We start from the raw sequence: 16,522 nt of genomic DNA, 5'->3' as shown, positions 1-16,522 counted from the left end.
GATATGTCATGTAACCACTCTGTAGCCCAGCTTTCTCATAAAAAACAAACATGTAAAATTGAGCCCAAACCTTCTGCCTTTCTGCCCATCTCACAGGGTAGCTGCGGTAAAAGACATGACAGCCTTAGCTCTGTAGGAACCCATGGAACCATGATGTACCCAGGTATGTGCTCCTTTGGTGATTCTCACCAACACGTGGGTTCACCAACTTTTGGGGCTCCCCAGATCCTGCAGTGCCCCCACCCAGCCCAGAGCACAAGGAGGGGATTCCTTTGCCCCTCTGTATTGGGCTCTATGTGCTGTTATAGAGCTCTCAAGGGCACCATTCTTCCCACCCCTCCTCCAGACAGCAGGGCCTGTGCTCCCAAGCCAGCATGTGAGAAGGCCAACCAGCTCAGGGGGCGGGCACGGATGTGTCACCCACTGAAAATAATTCCACTGATTTAAAAGACCATTAACATTCTCCCACTCCATTCACTTTAGGATTAACTTATACTTAGGTCTGGGCTTTGAGGCTAGTCACTAATTGCACTAGAGTTGATTTATCAAGTGCATGGTATTTCTATTACAAAATTATTGATTAGAGCTGATGTATTTTATCCTCAACAGAGTTGGTCCAAAAGCCCTTGGAAAATGAATGAAGCTGAGGTCAGAGGTGGGCAGCTCTGCACATTATTATAAATTCACTGGGGTTACTGAAATCCAATGCTGGACTCTTTATGGGCAAAGTCCTGGCTCTCCCAGAAATGAAGATTTTAATGACAAACTGAGAAACAAGGTGTCCATGCCCAGAGCACAAGGCAGTGACTGGGAGATATATGTTCCGAGACAGTCTTTCAAGTATCTGGCTGGTTAGCAGTCCTAACAGGCCACAGATTTTCTCTCCCTCTGGGCTACTGTGCTGGCTCTATTCCAATGAGAGGGTGTCCCCATGACCTTACCCACAGATGGGCCATCTTGGGGTCACAGCCCCCAGAGGATGCTTGCTGCTAGCACAAGGGAGCCTGGGCGGGAAAGAAGAGATGCCTGCATTGCACCCCACCCCCCTTTCCTGGACATCGGATTCTGCTGACGGAGGCCCAGGAAAGCCATCTTCAGCAATAAAGGCGGCACAGTGATCCGTTTTCCTTTTTTAAATGAAGCTGACAGTGCCAGAAACAACGCATCGTGGGAAATAGGGGCTTTCAGTGGAAGGAATCTAGATTCTCAGACCACTGAAGGCAAGAAGTGTTACCTGCCTTTATATGCCTTGGTGCCTGGCACAAAGCAAACCTTCAGTACAGGCTTGTTGAAAGCAACACCTGGGAACCCTAAGGCTTGTGCCGCAACCGGTGCAAACAATGTCCGCATTCCTCCAGCAGCTGGAGTGTGTGGACCCCCTCAGCCCCTAACACACAGGGGGCAAAGGATTTCACTGGGGACATGGAAAATGTCCTGAGATCAAAGTGGGGCAGGTCTGAGATCTACTCTCCTCCCCAAAGTGTTTATTTTATGGCTTAAGTTAAACGATTTATTCTATCCCCAGACTTGAATTTTATTCTTGCTCATTTTATGCACTGGAACAGAAACTCAGGGATGTCCAGCCACCGGGCAGCAAAGCCAGACCTAGGATTCAGGCAGGGGTGGGGGGGGGGGTGGGGACTTTCTGCTCTCTCTGCCTTCTGTCCCCACCCTCTTCTCCTGCTCCCCATTCTGGGTCAATCCACCGCTTCAGCAGCCCCAATGCCTGACAGTTCCAGCTTCTCCCTCCGCCATTGCCCACTCCCACCCCCATGAAGACTGGGCCAGAAGGCCACCTCCTCCCGGATCTCCCTTCCTGGGCCTCGGGGCCCTCAATCTGGCCGAACTGCCGGCTCACATTCCATCCTGGTCCACCCCGACTGGGCCACATGCCACGGGCTACCATTTTGCACACTCTTATGGGGACTTCCTGGGCTTCTGTCTCCTCTGATAATAGATAACTTGCACCCTGAACGTTCAGATCCCATCTGCGTCCTGCAGCGTTGGGTCACAGCCACCCACCAGCCTGGCTTTAGGAGCAGGTCCCAGGTGGCAACTACTGCTTCATCTTCCGTCAACTTAAGAAGGTTAGGGATGCCTCCAAAAGCTCCAAGAGACCTCTACACTGTCTTATGATTTGTCACCACAAATGGAGGGGAGACAATGTGTCCAGAGATGGCTGACTGCACACTCCCTGAACCCAGGGCAGAGGCTGCAGGACTGGGAAGTCTTCCTGGGGAGATGCAGGCAAACTGTGGCCTCCTCTTCGGATATTACAGGCCCCCTTCCTCTCCACCACTCCCCTCCCCTCCCCTTACCTCCCCTCCTCATGAAGCTGTGCCAGTAATCTCCACAGCAGGAATGTCACCTCTCTCACCCCACTTGCCCTCCACCCTTTCTCCTTTTACCTTCACCAACCGTAAGAACAAATGCCGACCTTGACTAAGACCAAATGCATCCCCTGTGTGCAGACTAAGGATCTTGAGATCTTAATCCCTTTCCCCATCATATTTCATTTCCCCTCCGACCATGTAGACAGGGCTGCCACAAGGACCTGAATCCTTGAAGGGCTGGATGTGAGCTGGCAAAGGACTCAAGGAGTAGCGGGCTTGGAGGAGCCTTGCTGCTAGGCCTTAAGAAGTAAAAAAAGACCTGATCTGTTCAAGAATCATAGGAGGAAGACAAGAACAAGGAAGAACTGTAAGACTCCTTCCAACCCTGATTCCATTCTCTTTCACTATAGTTGGACACGATCAAGAGAGATCTCAGTTGGGAAGGCTAGAGCTGAGGGTGGTGACCCAGTCCTGGACTCGGGGAGCAGGGAGTGTGAGGGGAGGTGGTGGTGGCTGATGGTGGGAACATGGATCCAAGCCCTTTGGCAACATTGAAAATACGGAGCCCCTTCTCTTCCTGGCCCCCACGCTATCCTGCAGACAGCCGTGCTGTGCCCAGCCGTCCGAGGCCCTGTAATATCAACTCAACAATGCATGTTCTACAACTACAGCTACGGCTACCAGTACATCTACTACAGTGCATGCATTTAGTTCAGTCCCACAGAGACATACAATCTAAGAACAGGCAGGGGGTGTGAAATGTTTTACTGGACAACAGGTGTTTCGGAGTTGTAACTAATAAAAAAAAAAAATCGAAAACGAAAGTGTACAAAAAAAGACATTTCTCGAGAGTTGGATATGAGTTTGTTTCTTGAACTGTTTCATCTGAACAAGCAAAAACATGCAAACCAGCTGGTACTAACAGGAAGCTGGACACTGAGAGAGGATTAATAGGTGTGGACAAACCTTCCCGCTGAGCGTGCTCAGAAGAGTGTTTGAGAGGAGGTGTGCAGATCCTAGTGTAAGAGAGGCGGGAAAGTATGCCTCAGAGACACTCTCACCGCAGCCCCAACCAAGCAAGAGAAAAGACAACAGAACATGACTCTCACACTCACCACCACCGTCAGGAGCTCATGTCACTAGATGGGAACAAAGCTGGCAAGTGTAAAGCACAGTAAGGGGTCCTGGCTGGGGCCGGGGATGGGCTGGGGCCGGGGCCTAAGACTGATACATGGACCCACCCACGATGCCACCCAGAAATCAAATAGCCTGGAGATTCGAACCATTTCCCTCACTTGTCGGGGGAGTCGTTTTCCAAACTTGATTTAGGTTTTGGGGGAGGGGCATGATGGGGCCACTGGAACTGAATGGATACGATCAAAATAAACAAACAAAGTCTCGACTGAGCACAAGAAAAGATGACGTTTCAAACTTCCGGGTGAAGGTAAAAGAAAAGTGACACTGATAGTGAAGTCATCTAGGAGTCGCCGGGACCTCCCCCTGGGGGTCACCCGAGCCCGCCCACCTCAGGTCCGGGGCAGGCGGGCCCAGAGGAGTCGGCTGAGGTGGGTGCAGAGCTCCAGGCCCAGGGCCCTCCTACCCTGACACCGTAGCCCTGACGGATGCCGTTGCCAAGCTCATCAAAACCAAAGCTGCTTCCCACCCCACGGCCCCTGGCTGGCGCTTCCGCTCAGGAAGCTCCCCCGGCACGTCATAATAAGGAAGGGAAAACCCACACAAAACTGTGGAGCTTGACAAAAATGAAAGTGCAAAGAGGGCCTTCCATAGTCCACCTGATTCCTAAGCCAAGCCTGAGAGCCCCTGGGGAGCAGAGGCCCTGTTTCCCACTGTTCTGAGTCCCCGGCCAGGTTCAGCAGGGGACCAAGCTCAAGGGCGGCACTCCACAGACTCCCTAGACCAGCTTCTCCCTGTGAGAGAATGCCATTGAACTTGTAATGCCCCCCAACAGCCGAGGCTGCTTGGGGGGGGGGGCTGGGGGGCTGAAGGAGCATCCCTATCCCCGGGGGAGGAGCTGGGATGGGTGGGGCAGGATTGCAGGAGCCGGTGAAGGTAGAATCAGGCAATCAGCCCTCAGTGAGCCCCCCTGCTGGCCTGGGCCGATTCACACACCCAAATAAGTCTGTGCAGCCCCTCCCGTACATCCCAGGGGCCACTATGACAGGTAAATAACTGGCCATCCTGCCAGACTTGGAGTCCAGATCATTTTCTAGGGGGAGGGAGGGAGGAAGGGGAGAGTGCTTACAGGTCAAAATGCACTAAGAGAAAGACAGGTGGAGATCTTCCTTCCCCAGCCTTGTAATCCTGCTCCAGGTTCAAAGGGGGTAGGGGGTGGGGGCTGAGCTACCCTGTCTACACGTGGGCAGGTGTCTTCCAGCCTGGGCAGTGTTCTGACCTTGGCAGGCACAGCCCGGTCATCACCCTCGGGCACACCCAGGCTGCACTGGGGGCGGGGGGTGCCCTATAGCTTCCTGGCTGAGCCTGCATCCTGGGGCGGGCACCTCCGAGCTGAGGATTTACTCCTTGCACTAACCCAGGCTGGTATGGGCAGGGGGTCTGGGAGCACACTCCTGAAGAGAATTCACTAACAGTGCGGTGATGAGCATGGCTGACCTAGAATGGCCTGTGGGAGACTCGGCTCCTGATGGAAATGGCTACAAATAAAACACCACTGATCCTGAAAAAAAAAAGGGTGGTTGGAGATGGCTCTGACTTTTGGGGTTAGGAGTTAGAGGGGATGGGTGGGACTCCCGCCTGGCTCTGGGGGTCTGTGAGAGGGCAGGGGTGGCAGAAGGGGGCAGAGACCATGGGGAGACCACTCTCAGACTCTCAAAGAACCCCATGCTGCCCTTTAAACTTGCCATGAAGTCAAGGAGAATGGGGGTGGGGAGAGAGGCAGGGTTAATTTTGGGTTAAAGTTTAGTTTCATAATCCAAGTTACAATAAGAAAGAAACTGAACGGAGAAAACAACAACCAACAACACTCAAAAATCTCAAGATTTTTCTTTTTGTCGTCCCTTCCCCCAGGCACAGGTAGGACAGAGGCTCATTTATAATGATACCGAAAAGCTCTCAAGTTAAAAAACCAAATGGAACAGGGAGACACTAGGCAGCTGTGCAACCCGCCCCCAGGGCAGGGGGGCCAAGAGACACTGGCCAGAGGGCCGGTGGGAGCTTTGGAGGCTGGCTGGGCAGGCGGAAGCCGAGGAAAGGCGCCCGGTGCCCCCGCCCAGCTCTCTGGCTAACGCCCTCAGCAGCCCCCTGAGAATTCCCTGGCCTCTCCAAACAAGCCCCCAGCGGGTGGCTCAGGGGAGTGGGTCCTTTGTAGCTTGAGGCAGTGCCAGTTTGCATGGAACGGATTTTTACTGACATTTCCAAAGGGCCTCACTGTGCCAGTCTCTTACCACCGAGGGTTTGGGTCTTTTTGGCGTTTGCCCTCTGGGCTTTTAATGCCCCATTTCCTGGTACCCTCAGCAGCACCTCCCTCCCCCCGCCCTCCTCAGAGCCCTGTTACATCAAACTAAACTCCCCTGGGTGCTCCAGCGCCCTGGCCGCGGGGTGTTGGGGGAGAGCTGCAAACCATGGCTCCCAGGTTTAGGAGGTGGGGGGCCTCTCGGTGGCCTGGGGGATGGGGAGCACACAGCAGAAGCCCTGCTTGCTCAGGGAGGCAGAGGGCACCTGGGGGAGAGGGACAACGGCCCAGCTCCAGCCTGAGCCCACAGTGCCGCTGGGGAAAGGTTCCCAGCTCACCCCAAGGGTCCCAGACCCCCTCAAAGGTTGGATTTGGAGACCAAATGACCTGGGCAACCTCATGGGAGGGAACACCCCAATTCCCTTGGCGGCTAGAGTCTCGGAGCTCTCTGGTCTCGGCTAAGAAGAGAGTCTGGGATGGACTGGGGGCTTCAGGAAGAGCAGCTTCACTCCCTGGGGTCAGGGTTGGCCTCACGTTTGACCCTCAGGGATTCGGGGTTTAGCCGGATCAGCAAGCCCACTTGCCAAGTGCAGCAGGGGCCGAAGGGGTGGGTTGCTCCAAGGCCAGGACCACGTGGATGGGCTCTGAGTCTCCCTTCGCAACCTAGAACTTCTCTGGCTGGGTCAGAGACTCGAGGCAGGGGGCCTTGTGAACCAGCAAAAGCCAAGGAGGGAAATGCCCATGGGTGCCCTGAAGCCGGCTGTCAGGTGAAGGGGCCGTCCAAAGTCCAAAAGAAATCCATTTTTCTCTTTTGAGTGAGAGAATCACCATCTACCTTTGGTTTGCGGTCCCGCGACTGACCCCCCGCTGGGGCTGCCCCCCCCCCACCCCCCACCCTCCGGGCTGTGGTGAGAGTGGTGGGCAGACGCAGCCACACGGATCCAACAGGGCCTTTACCTTCCCCTGCACACTGGCCATGCCTGGGAGCCGCCTGGCCCGCACACCTTCCTACCTGACCCTCGTGCTGCCGCCACCGCCGCCGCCGCCACTGGTCCATAAGCCGCTGCCGGGAAGCCTGGCAGAGAGAGAGGAGCGGGGGTGAACGGGGGTCCTGGCAAGGGCCTCGGACAGACGCGTCTCACAGGCCACGTCCCCCGCCCCGACACAGAAGACAGGGGTGGGAAGGGATGTCCGTGGGTCGGCCTTTAGGAGGGACATGGATCTGTGGCTCTCAGGCTTCTGGAAGGCACAGCATCTTTAGGTGTGTTTGATTCCCACACATTTGTCACCCGGGAAACTGGTTCTAGACGGCACACCAAAATAATTGAAGAGGATTAGGAGTAACTTCTCTTGAGAGCAGGGCGAGCTCCCTGCGGCCCCTGCACGGGCACCTCGGTGATTCCCCAGGGCTTGTCCAGAGCTGGGGGGCCGAGCATGGCCCGGTCACAGGCAGGGGTCCCTGTGGAGCAGTCAGCCCTGAGCCATAGGCAGGAGGCCCTGGGGATGGCCTCTTGACACTACAGGCACCTTGGCCAGGAGACGGCTTAAGCCTAGCTGTTCTCCTGAGGCCTCAGGCTTGCTTGGCCATCTTGACTCCAGACTTCAGTGTCAGCAACATCACAGCCCCAGGCCTAGGGGTGAAGCATTCTGGGGGTCCAGCTGGAGGAGGAAGCGTGGGGCTGCAGAGACCTACGTGGGGTGGGCCTGTGGCTCTGGAGGCACGTTATGGGGATTTAGATCTGGCTCTTCTGTCTGAGCTCCACCGTCCCAATCAAGTTGGCATTGAAGGGTCTCCTGGGGGTTTTGATCTGACAACGCACCAGGCAGCAAGGCTGTCCCAGCAGTGGGACTAAACGTCAGAAGGACAAGGTGACCCAGTGTGGCCGCAGAGTGTCCAGGTGAAGGAAGAGGTGGGCAAGTCCCCTCCCCCAGGCTTCTTTCGGCCACAGCATGTGCACACACAGCCACGCCCTGGGACACACACAGACACACTTCCCCACACGTGGAACAATCTGCCTCCAAGCTGACGCTTGGAGGCCCGATCCCAAGACCCATGTCCGGTGACTGTGGTTTTAAATGATGTGCCAGAAGCCAGCAGCAAACAGCCCAACGGAGGGGCTCAGCGTTGGCCACTGAGCCTTCCAGGTAAGGAACTGCTACAGGACGAGGGGGGTAAGGGAACATGCACCGTGGAGGGCGGGGAGCAGGGGAGGAGAGAAAGGAGAGAGAGAGCCGTCCCCCAAACACAGCAAACTAGAAGCCCACTAAACTCTAAGACTATTGCCCTAGCTACACAGAACTACTGGGGAGGAAAGAAGTTCAAAAGGGAAGGAGCTATTCTAGAAACGTCAGGCTAAGCTACTTCAAATGCCAATGAAAAGAGACATACTTGCATTTAAATATGGTAATAGGGCTGTTGAAGGGGGAAAAAGAAAGATCCAGGTGAAATAAATGTACACAGCAATGACCCCTGCCAAGACCAAGGAAGGGACTCCCCCACCAAGTCCTCTCCCCATTTCTTCCAGGCAGGATCTAGATTTCTGAAGATGTGGGTGCTTGCGCAAAGTGCTGAAGGAAAATAAGGAAGATGTCAAGTTATTTCTCCCCATCCCAACTCTACACCAGGCTCTGCTGCAGGCCCGGAGCAGGGCTCAGGGGACCCTGCGGGAGAAGGAAGAGGGCGGGGACAGGAGGAAGGTCCTTATTCTTTTGTACTCTCTCACTTCTTACTTGAAACAGGTTTCCTTGGAAGCATGAAAAAACTGGTGGTGGGGAGAAGGGAGGGGGGACAGAGCTGGGGGAGGGGAGTTGAGTCAATAAGAAGACTTTTAACAAAACCTCTCTTTTCTGGAGTTGAGTGCATTTTGGACAAAAAGTCTGAGAGAAAGAGAGAGGAAAGAGGGAGGAAAAAAAAAAACCTTATCCAAGAAAGAAAATCCATTATCCCTAATCTCAGATAAAGGCTCCTGCTGGAGACTGGGCAGCAGACACTGCTAGGGGCTGAATTTAAACTCAACCATCAAAACGGGGCTAAGCAGAGTGACAGGTGTGGGGGTGGGGAGCAGGGGAGGGGAGACCCCAGTGTGCCCAGAACAGCAGAGACAGCCCTCACAGCACCCCCTCTGTGGCGACACAGTCCGCTATCCCCCCCCTCCCCCCGCGCAGCCTGGCCTCCTTGGGAATCTCCTAAGGGGGGAGGAGAGAGCGCTGCCCCAGCATCCTGCCCCGGGGCTGTCTTCTTGGTCCACTTCCCCAGCTCCCTGCCATCCCCCTCCTGTCCTGGTAGGCCGCCCAGCCTCACTGGTCACCCCAAATACGTTCTCCAGATGACCTGGCAGCTAAGCCCCTGATGCTATTTCTAAGGCCAATGGGCTCTCCTTGGTGGCGGGGCTTGTGGGGGATGCGTGAGCACAGATCCAGGAAAGGGGTGGGTGTGTGTGTGTGTGTGTGTGTGTGTGTGTGTGTGTGTGTGTGTGTGTGTGTAGCCAGGGGCCGTCATGGGCCTAAAGCTGTTCCCATGGAGTGCAGCCTGTCTCCAGGATGGCAGGAGGGACCTGAGGACCAGGAGCTTCCAGGGCTGGACCTGGAGGAGCTGGAAGAACAGGGAGAGCCTCGCAGATTCGGCTCCTGGTCCTGTTCTCAGCATCTCTCACCAGGCCCTCAGGAGCCAGGGGTCACCTGCGGCAGACTCCCTCCTTGGGAAACCTCTTATTTTATTTTTGAAGGGATGGGGGTCTGGGCTGCCCTGGCAGCGGGTATTCAGGGGAAGACTGCAGGGAATTAGGCAGATCTGGCAGGGCTCAGGGCTTCTTGCTGGGGCTGAGGCCCAGGCAACCGTGGCAGAGCCCCTGGTCCATGAGTGCCCGTGGCCACCCTAGCACCCCACTGCCCAGATGACCGTCCCCCGTCTGCTGCTGGGAATGCGGAGAAGGGCTCCCTCCTCAACACAGCCTGTCTGGCCAACGCGTGAAGGGGACAACCAGGCTTCTCCTCGTGAGGCAGGTTAGCCCAATAGCCAAGTGCACAGACACGAAGCCTGTCTCGGTTCAAATCCTGGCTCAGCCACTTACTAGCTGAGTGACTTTGGGCGTGCTGCCTTAACCTTTCTGTGCCTTGGTGTCTCCATTTATAAAAGAGATGACGATATTAGTCAGAGATTAATAGATGCAAAGTGCTTAGACGAATGCCTGCCAGGAAATAAGCTTCAACAAGTGTTAGCTCTCATTCTGATGAGGCCCATCAGGTCTCTGTCCAGCCTTCAGCCCTGCCCTCAAGACAGGGCTCTCCCTCATGCAGGGCTATTCCACCTTCTCTGTGGTTGGCCACATGGTCAGATGGTCATCAGCACACAGGAGGCCTGAATTCCTACTGATAACAGTGGTCTGGAACCTTTCAGGATGTCCCAACTTCATGATGTCATTTTAGTGCAGCTAAATTTCCATACCTCAAAATTAGAATATGCGCTCCTTTCAGCTCTAACAACCGGGCCAAGCTGGCTGGCGTGACCCCAGTGGCTTAATACCTCCCATTTCTTAGCAGTAAATCAGGCAGCAAGGAGAAAAATGTTTGGCTAATAAAACCTCAGGACTTGAGAGCTATAGGTTGCCTACCTGGCGACTCAGGTGTTAGGAAGGTAGTATGGCCCTCCTGTTAGAGAATCTTGCATTCAAAAAGAGGCTGCCCAGTACGAAAGAATGAAGCACTAATGGAGGAATTCCAGGCACGGGCAGGTGCCAAGCCTCCTAGGAGCTGTCATTCAGACCTAAAGGCCCAATCTCACCAGTCTGGAGTTCCTCGCCCCACCAGTGCAATAAAAGAAGGGTCACTGGGTTTGGCATCAAAGGCTGGCCGCCAGCCTCAGCTGCCCCTGGCTTGCTTTATAACTTAAGCACCGTGTTTCACTTCTCTGTGCCCCGAGTAACCAACTCCTGTCTCCTGCAAGGAGGTCAAGCCAGATGACCTCTAAAATCCCTTCAGCTCTGAGCCTGCAAGAGCCTGTCTTCCTGGTGTAAGAGGATGACAAACCCAAGTCCCTCTGTCACTGGAAAGTGGCGCCTCTGAGGGTGGCACTATCACACCTCTCGGGTAAGTAACTCAAGTAAGTGAAAGCTGTTGCCATCCCACTGACAGTGAATGAGATGCTTTTCTGGACTTTCTGGATCTGTGAGAATTCAGTGCCAATTAGAAGTCAATGGCACTTTTGGTTTTTTGGAGGCTTCTACGACACCACACCTACTTTTTATTGCTTCTGTGGCCCTTACCAGTTTTTGTCTTACCTAAGCACAGTTATTTTTAGGTGCACATCTGATTTCTGCTGCTGGGTGGCAAATTCTTGTAGGGAGGGGACCGAGTCCCATGTCCCACTTGGGACCTAGCCCAGAGTCTGTCCCACATTAGACTCTGGCGGAGCATCAGCTGGTATGATGATGGTCAGATGCCCTAAGGAGGTGGAGGAGAGCCAGGGCTGGGAGGCAGTGCTCTGGGTAAACTGAGCTGAAAGGCAGCACTGCCTGCATGTTTAGCTGCCTCTCCACTCCCGTGACCCTGCAGCCCGGGGGCAGCAAACTCAAATGCCCTCAGGAGTGGGCCAGGAGCATAATTAACCCAGTGAAGGGTACCAGGCAACAACAAGAAAGAGCGCCCTGCTCTGTCTAGCGGACTATCCTTACCGCCGGCCGCTCGCTGGACCACTTGGGGAGTTTTCACAAATGCTGAGGCCTGGGTCCCACCCTTGGAGATTCGGATTTATCTGGTTTAGGGTGCAGCCTGGACAGGGGGACCTTTAAGTGCTTCCCAGGTGACCCCAGGGTGCAGCCGAGGGGGAGAACCTTTGGTTTAAAGGCTTTCAAAAATTGCAAAAGGTTAAATGGTGGCACACATCTGCATAGTCTGTCACCCGCTAACCTTGTGGAAGGAAAGGCCCTCCTGAGAACACGGTGGGGAATCTAATCCTTGCGACCATCTCCTGTGAGATCCACTTCAGGGTCTCCGTTCAGAGCAGCGGGTCTCTAGCCTGGCTGAGGGAGCTTTAGCACACAAAGAATCAGGTAGCGCCTTTGTCTCTATCTTTTAAAGGCCCTCCAGATAATTCTGATGCATGCAGAGATGCACAGGATTCTCTGTGGGATCAAGGGCAGAGAATCCTTGATTTAGAGGAAGTCTTGGGGTGTCCTTGGTTTTCAGTAAACACTGAAGGGCTCCACTGTCCTGTCCACCGCGGGGTATTAGGTCATGGACCTCTTACTTTGCGTCCTCTCCCCTTCCTGGTTTGAGAAGATGCCGCCTGGGATACAGTTCTGGCTTGGTCCCTACTTAATTCTGTGACCTTCGATGAGTGAATTCTGAGGTTCCTTATGGCTCTGACAGGCTGTGATTTCTGAGGGGCATCTTTATAAAACTCTCTCTTATAATGTGCACTACCATCCCGAATGGTCCATTAGGAAAGACAATTTTTCCTACATTGTGCTTGCTCTAAGCACTCTCCAACCCCTTCCCCAGCACACCCTGAATCTCCAGGAGGTGTGTAGAGCTGCCCAGGGTCCCTCTGAGGGTGGGCACTGTCATCCACCTGCAGCTGCTCCAGGCAATTCCTCCTGCCTCCCTCTTCCTCTGATGCCTGGGCCCTGCCCCCAGAGATTCTGATGATATGTCTGGGTGCAGCCTGGACCAAGGAAACTTCCAGTGTTCCCCAAAGCACGGCCGGAGCTGAGAACACGGCTTTAGGCACTGCTTGCTGGGGTCCTGGGGAGGCAGGAAGCAGAAAGCTCTCCCTGGGGACTCTGGCCCAGCATCCTTCTCCAGGGGGGCCGTATTACCTCCCAACAGAGAGCTGGGGCCCACAGTGCCCTTGCTCACCTAGAACTTCTGCAGGGACCGACATCAGAGGCCTCCGTAACTCCTGACCCGTTCTCAGCCCCTTATCCGCGCAATAAATATTTATTGAGCACCTACTACGTGCCAGGCACTATTCTAAGCACTGGGGTCATAGCAGCGAACTAAACACACACATTCTCTGCCCTCACAGAGCTTCCAGTCACTAGTCCTGATGGGAAAGGGGTCTCCAGTTGTGGGACCAGGCTGCACACAAACCAACTCCCCGGAAAGGAGAGAAAACTGGCTACCGAGAAGCAGGGTTTTGGGCTAAAGGGGAGCTCTGGCCACTCTGCCAGTGAGAAGGGGGGCTCTACCCTGGACCCACCTAGCTTGTAGCCAGGCCCCTGACTGTGTGTACTATAGGGTCTTCTCATAGCTGAGCTCAAGACCTGGGTGTGGCCACACCAAATCCTGCTTGGAGAGGGAAGCAGCGATCAGAAGGCTCAGCCTTGCAGGACGGTCGAGGGGAGGGGTGGCCACTCCAGCTAGTGCTTTTCTCCAAGATCCAGCGAACAAAAGGAAAGGGAATGGAGGCATTCCCATGGCTATGATCTTGACCTAGCCCCTAAAGGTCTTACCACTTCAATTCAGTTAAAAAAAATCACCAAGCTAGGCCCTTGGTACACATGACCAAGACACAGGTCCCTCAAAATTCTTTTCAGTCAGGACCCACCGAGCTGGGGGCAGGCAAATCCTTCCCTTTCTGGGCCCTAGAGAGTTCCAGCTTTGGCCCGACTACCTGGGGCCTCGGGGACAAGGCAAGGTTTCTCTGCAGTGCTGGCCAGAGGGCCAGTATCAGGAACGGCTGATACATTACAAGTGCTCCGCCCTGGCTCCTGGCCCTAGGAGGACACTCTGTTCCGCATTGCTCTCTCTCTAGCAAGACTTCAAGGGTGAGAGTGGCCACAGGGAGTTCACTCCAAAGCCAGCCTTCGCTGCTCTGTGACAGCAGTTTGTGGTCCTGGCTAGCCCAGGGACACCCACTTGCCCACAGAACAAACGTCAGCCTGTCAGAGACCAAGACCAAGACCTTCAAAGTGAAGGCGTTTCAGACTTTAGTTTCTAAGGAGACATGAGCAAACTATTCTGAGAGTTTCTCCTTCTCTCCTGCACCACCCCTCCCCTCACTCTTCATAAAACTGCCATTTCTGCTTTGCAGACACTCTCCCACCTACCACCAATGGGTGTCAGGACAAGCCACTGGTCTGACCATTGGTCATTCTAGAGCTCGCTGTGCAGATGGCTTTTTACACGTCCTGTTCTCAAAGTTTCAGATGTCCAACTGCCAGTTAAAGAGTCAACATTTTGCATCCTCCCCATAGGGTCTCTCACTGAGCCATTTAAATCTAAATGGCCTAAACTCTCCTGGGCCTCCTCACCTTGCCTACTTTCCCCAGCTTCGTTCTTTATAGGCCTTTGCAAGGGCTCTGCACAATTCCAAGCACCAGCCCTATAGCACCCACTTCTGTGCACCAGGACAGCAAACGTTCAAGTCTTGAGCACCCTAAGATCCCAGGCTCCCAACTTGGCCCCATCACTAGCTCCGTGAGTAAACTAACATCTGTGATCTCAAACTCTCTCTCCTGTAAATGCGGAGTCCATCACTTTTTGACTCCTGAGACAGGCTGTTTTTAGGTGTTGAATTGGGCACTGATTGGTGGACCATGGGATGGTCAGGGGGTCTTGGGGGAGACCCCCGGGAGGTGAGGGGGAGGCATTCTGGGGGCTCAAGGCAGCCGCTATTTACCAACCAGTACAGAAATCATTAAAAATTTGAACAGCCGGCAGATCCCGCCACTGCATGTCAGCCTTAGGTGACAAGGTGAAGTGTAGAACCTTCTCTGTTCCTTTGTCTCCTCACCTTTCAAGCAGACGAGATGATGAGAAAATGATCGTTACACTGATGGTAAGAAGAGCAGCTGCCACTGGGGCGCTTTGCACGGCCAAGAGGCTTCCCCCGACCATCTCGGTGGGCCCTCAGTGCAGTGCCCCCAGGAAGACGTTACTTGGTGAAGGACTCAGGTCCAGAGAGGTTAAAGGAAACCGTGCGCAACATGGCTAAAAGCAAGGCGGCAAAAATCCCATCTCCCACGCTCACTAGCTGCGCCACCCAAGACGAGTTATGTAACCCCCCCTTGGCCTCATTTTGCTCCTCTGTAAGCGCGATTAATGACCTCCTTTTCGGGCTGCTGTGAAATTCAGTGAGATGGTGGCACCGGTGCACCATTATCTGGCACCGGGTGAGCTCTCAGTAAGTGGAATAATAACTTTTATTTCTATTTTTATTATTATTGCCCAGGGTAATAACAGTAGCGTAGCCTTCCTATTCTAAAATCCTATTAATTTACATGACATTTCACATACAAAGGGCTCTAATAGATAACATTTATAATTTGCCTGTGAGTGATAAGGATACGTCTTATCTGAAGTACAAGGTGGGTAATGTGACGGCAGGAGGCGAGGGGCTCGCAGGGGCTCAGGGAGAGCCTGCCTGCGGTGGCTGAAGACCCCGGAGCTGGCGGTCGCTCCTGCCCTTTTGCCCTTGGATTTGTTCAGTTCCTTCCAGCTCCTCTAGGAAGGGCTCAGCCAGAGGGGCCTCTGGGGGTCCTTCCACCCAGTGGAATCCTGCTCTCTCCTCTGTTCCCAGCACGTGCCCTATAAAGCACGGCTATGTCTCTCTGGTTCGTCACTGTGTCCCCAGCTTCTGGGGCAGGGCTGCGAATGGGTGGAGGAGGAACGGATAAGTACAATAGGGCGGGCAAGGAGGGGGCTCTACCTGCTCCAGGCCTTACCTGAATCCTAGCTCGTTCAAGGGTGGTGCCAGAGGTCAGACGAAGAGAGTGTGGAGAGGCCCTAAAGCAGCTCCACCAAGAGAGATGCAGGACAGACCCCACACCCTCCGCTGCAAAACCGGGCTTGCCTTGAGGCCTGCTCGGGCTCAGAGCAGGGCAGCAGGGCTTCGAGGGGGGTCAGCAGCTGCACTCTCGCTCTCCTGTCCTCCTCTAGGTGACTGCATCTGGGCGAGGCTCTTGGCCGCAAAGGAAGCCAGCACCCAGGGCCCACTGGGCCAGCTCAGTGCAATCCACAGAGACCCCGACAGGCAACAGCCTAAGGCAACGGTGGGGACAGCGCCCCTGGTCCACAAAGTGTCTGCCCGTGATTCCCTAGGTCTGGGAAGAAGTGGCGTCAGCTTCTCAGTGCTAAAGTCTGTTGTCCAGCTGTCCTGGCCCAGGTAATAGGACAGCACCTGCCCAGATGGGGGCCACGGAATCCTCAACAGAGGTAGGAATGCTAGGGAGGGAAGCCATGTAATGCTTTTGGGCCCTTACACTTGCTAATCCCTGGACATGGAGTACCCTTCCCTCATTGGCTGCATGGCAAATTTCTATTTGCACCTCAAAACCCAGTTCAGATGGTGCCCCTTCCTGAAAGCTTTCCAGGCACTCAATGACTCCCCAACCCTGCCACCCCTCCCCACCCCCGTCAGACCACGTAGGGATACATCTGGCTGCCTGTGCGACGCCCCTCCAGGCTCTGACTGCCTCACTCGTTTACTCAGGATCCCCTCCCAATGCCCAGAGAGATTCTAGCCCCGGGCACGTCCTGATGACACCGTCCAGCACACTACAGAGAATGCGCTCTCATGGTCCACCCCCAACTGAAGGCACAGGGAGCACAGGCGGTGACCCCATTGGCTGGGGTCTCTCTGAGGCAGGGGATCCAAGCTGACCTGGACTCAGGGAAGACATCTCGGGGTAGGACTCTGCTCTGTCTTTTCAGCCTGGGGAGAAGGAGGGAGTGGGGGCCCATCTTGGCCTTCTGGTTTGTCCTTGGTTGTCCTGGAGGCATGAGTTGCCCATCCCTCAGGCCTGGCACTGCCATCTGC

At 54.7% G+C, this 16,522-nt stretch overlaps 1 protein-coding gene across 7 annotated transcripts in view; it reads right to left on the bottom strand.

Moving 5' to 3' along the window:
- The window catches only part of MSI2 (musashi RNA binding protein 2), a 393,325-nt gene that overhangs the window by 24,348 nt on the left and 352,455 nt on the right, over window positions 1-16,522 (bottom strand). For 4 of the 7 annotated variants that reach the window (XM_059908124.1, XM_059908125.1, XM_059908126.1 and 1 more), the window contains exon 11: window positions 6,776-6,838. In XM_059908124.1, coding sequence (XP_059764107.1) covers window positions 6,776-6,838 — 63 coding nt within the window. Of the gene's footprint in view, window positions 1-3,299; window positions 3,350-6,775; window positions 6,839-16,522 lie in introns of all 7 variants that reach the window. The other 3 variants (XM_059908127.1, XM_059908128.1, XM_059908130.1) reach the window with 1 other exon arrangement.

The sequence above is a fragment of the Balaenoptera ricei genome, chromosome 20, assembly GCF_028023285.1.
Source record: "Balaenoptera ricei isolate mBalRic1 chromosome 20, mBalRic1.hap2, whole genome shotgun sequence".
Lineage (NCBI taxonomy): Eukaryota > Metazoa > Chordata > Mammalia > Artiodactyla > Balaenopteridae > Balaenoptera > Balaenoptera ricei.
Note: the sequence above shows the minus strand (reverse complement) of the source record. Positions and strands in the feature narration are given on the sequence as shown.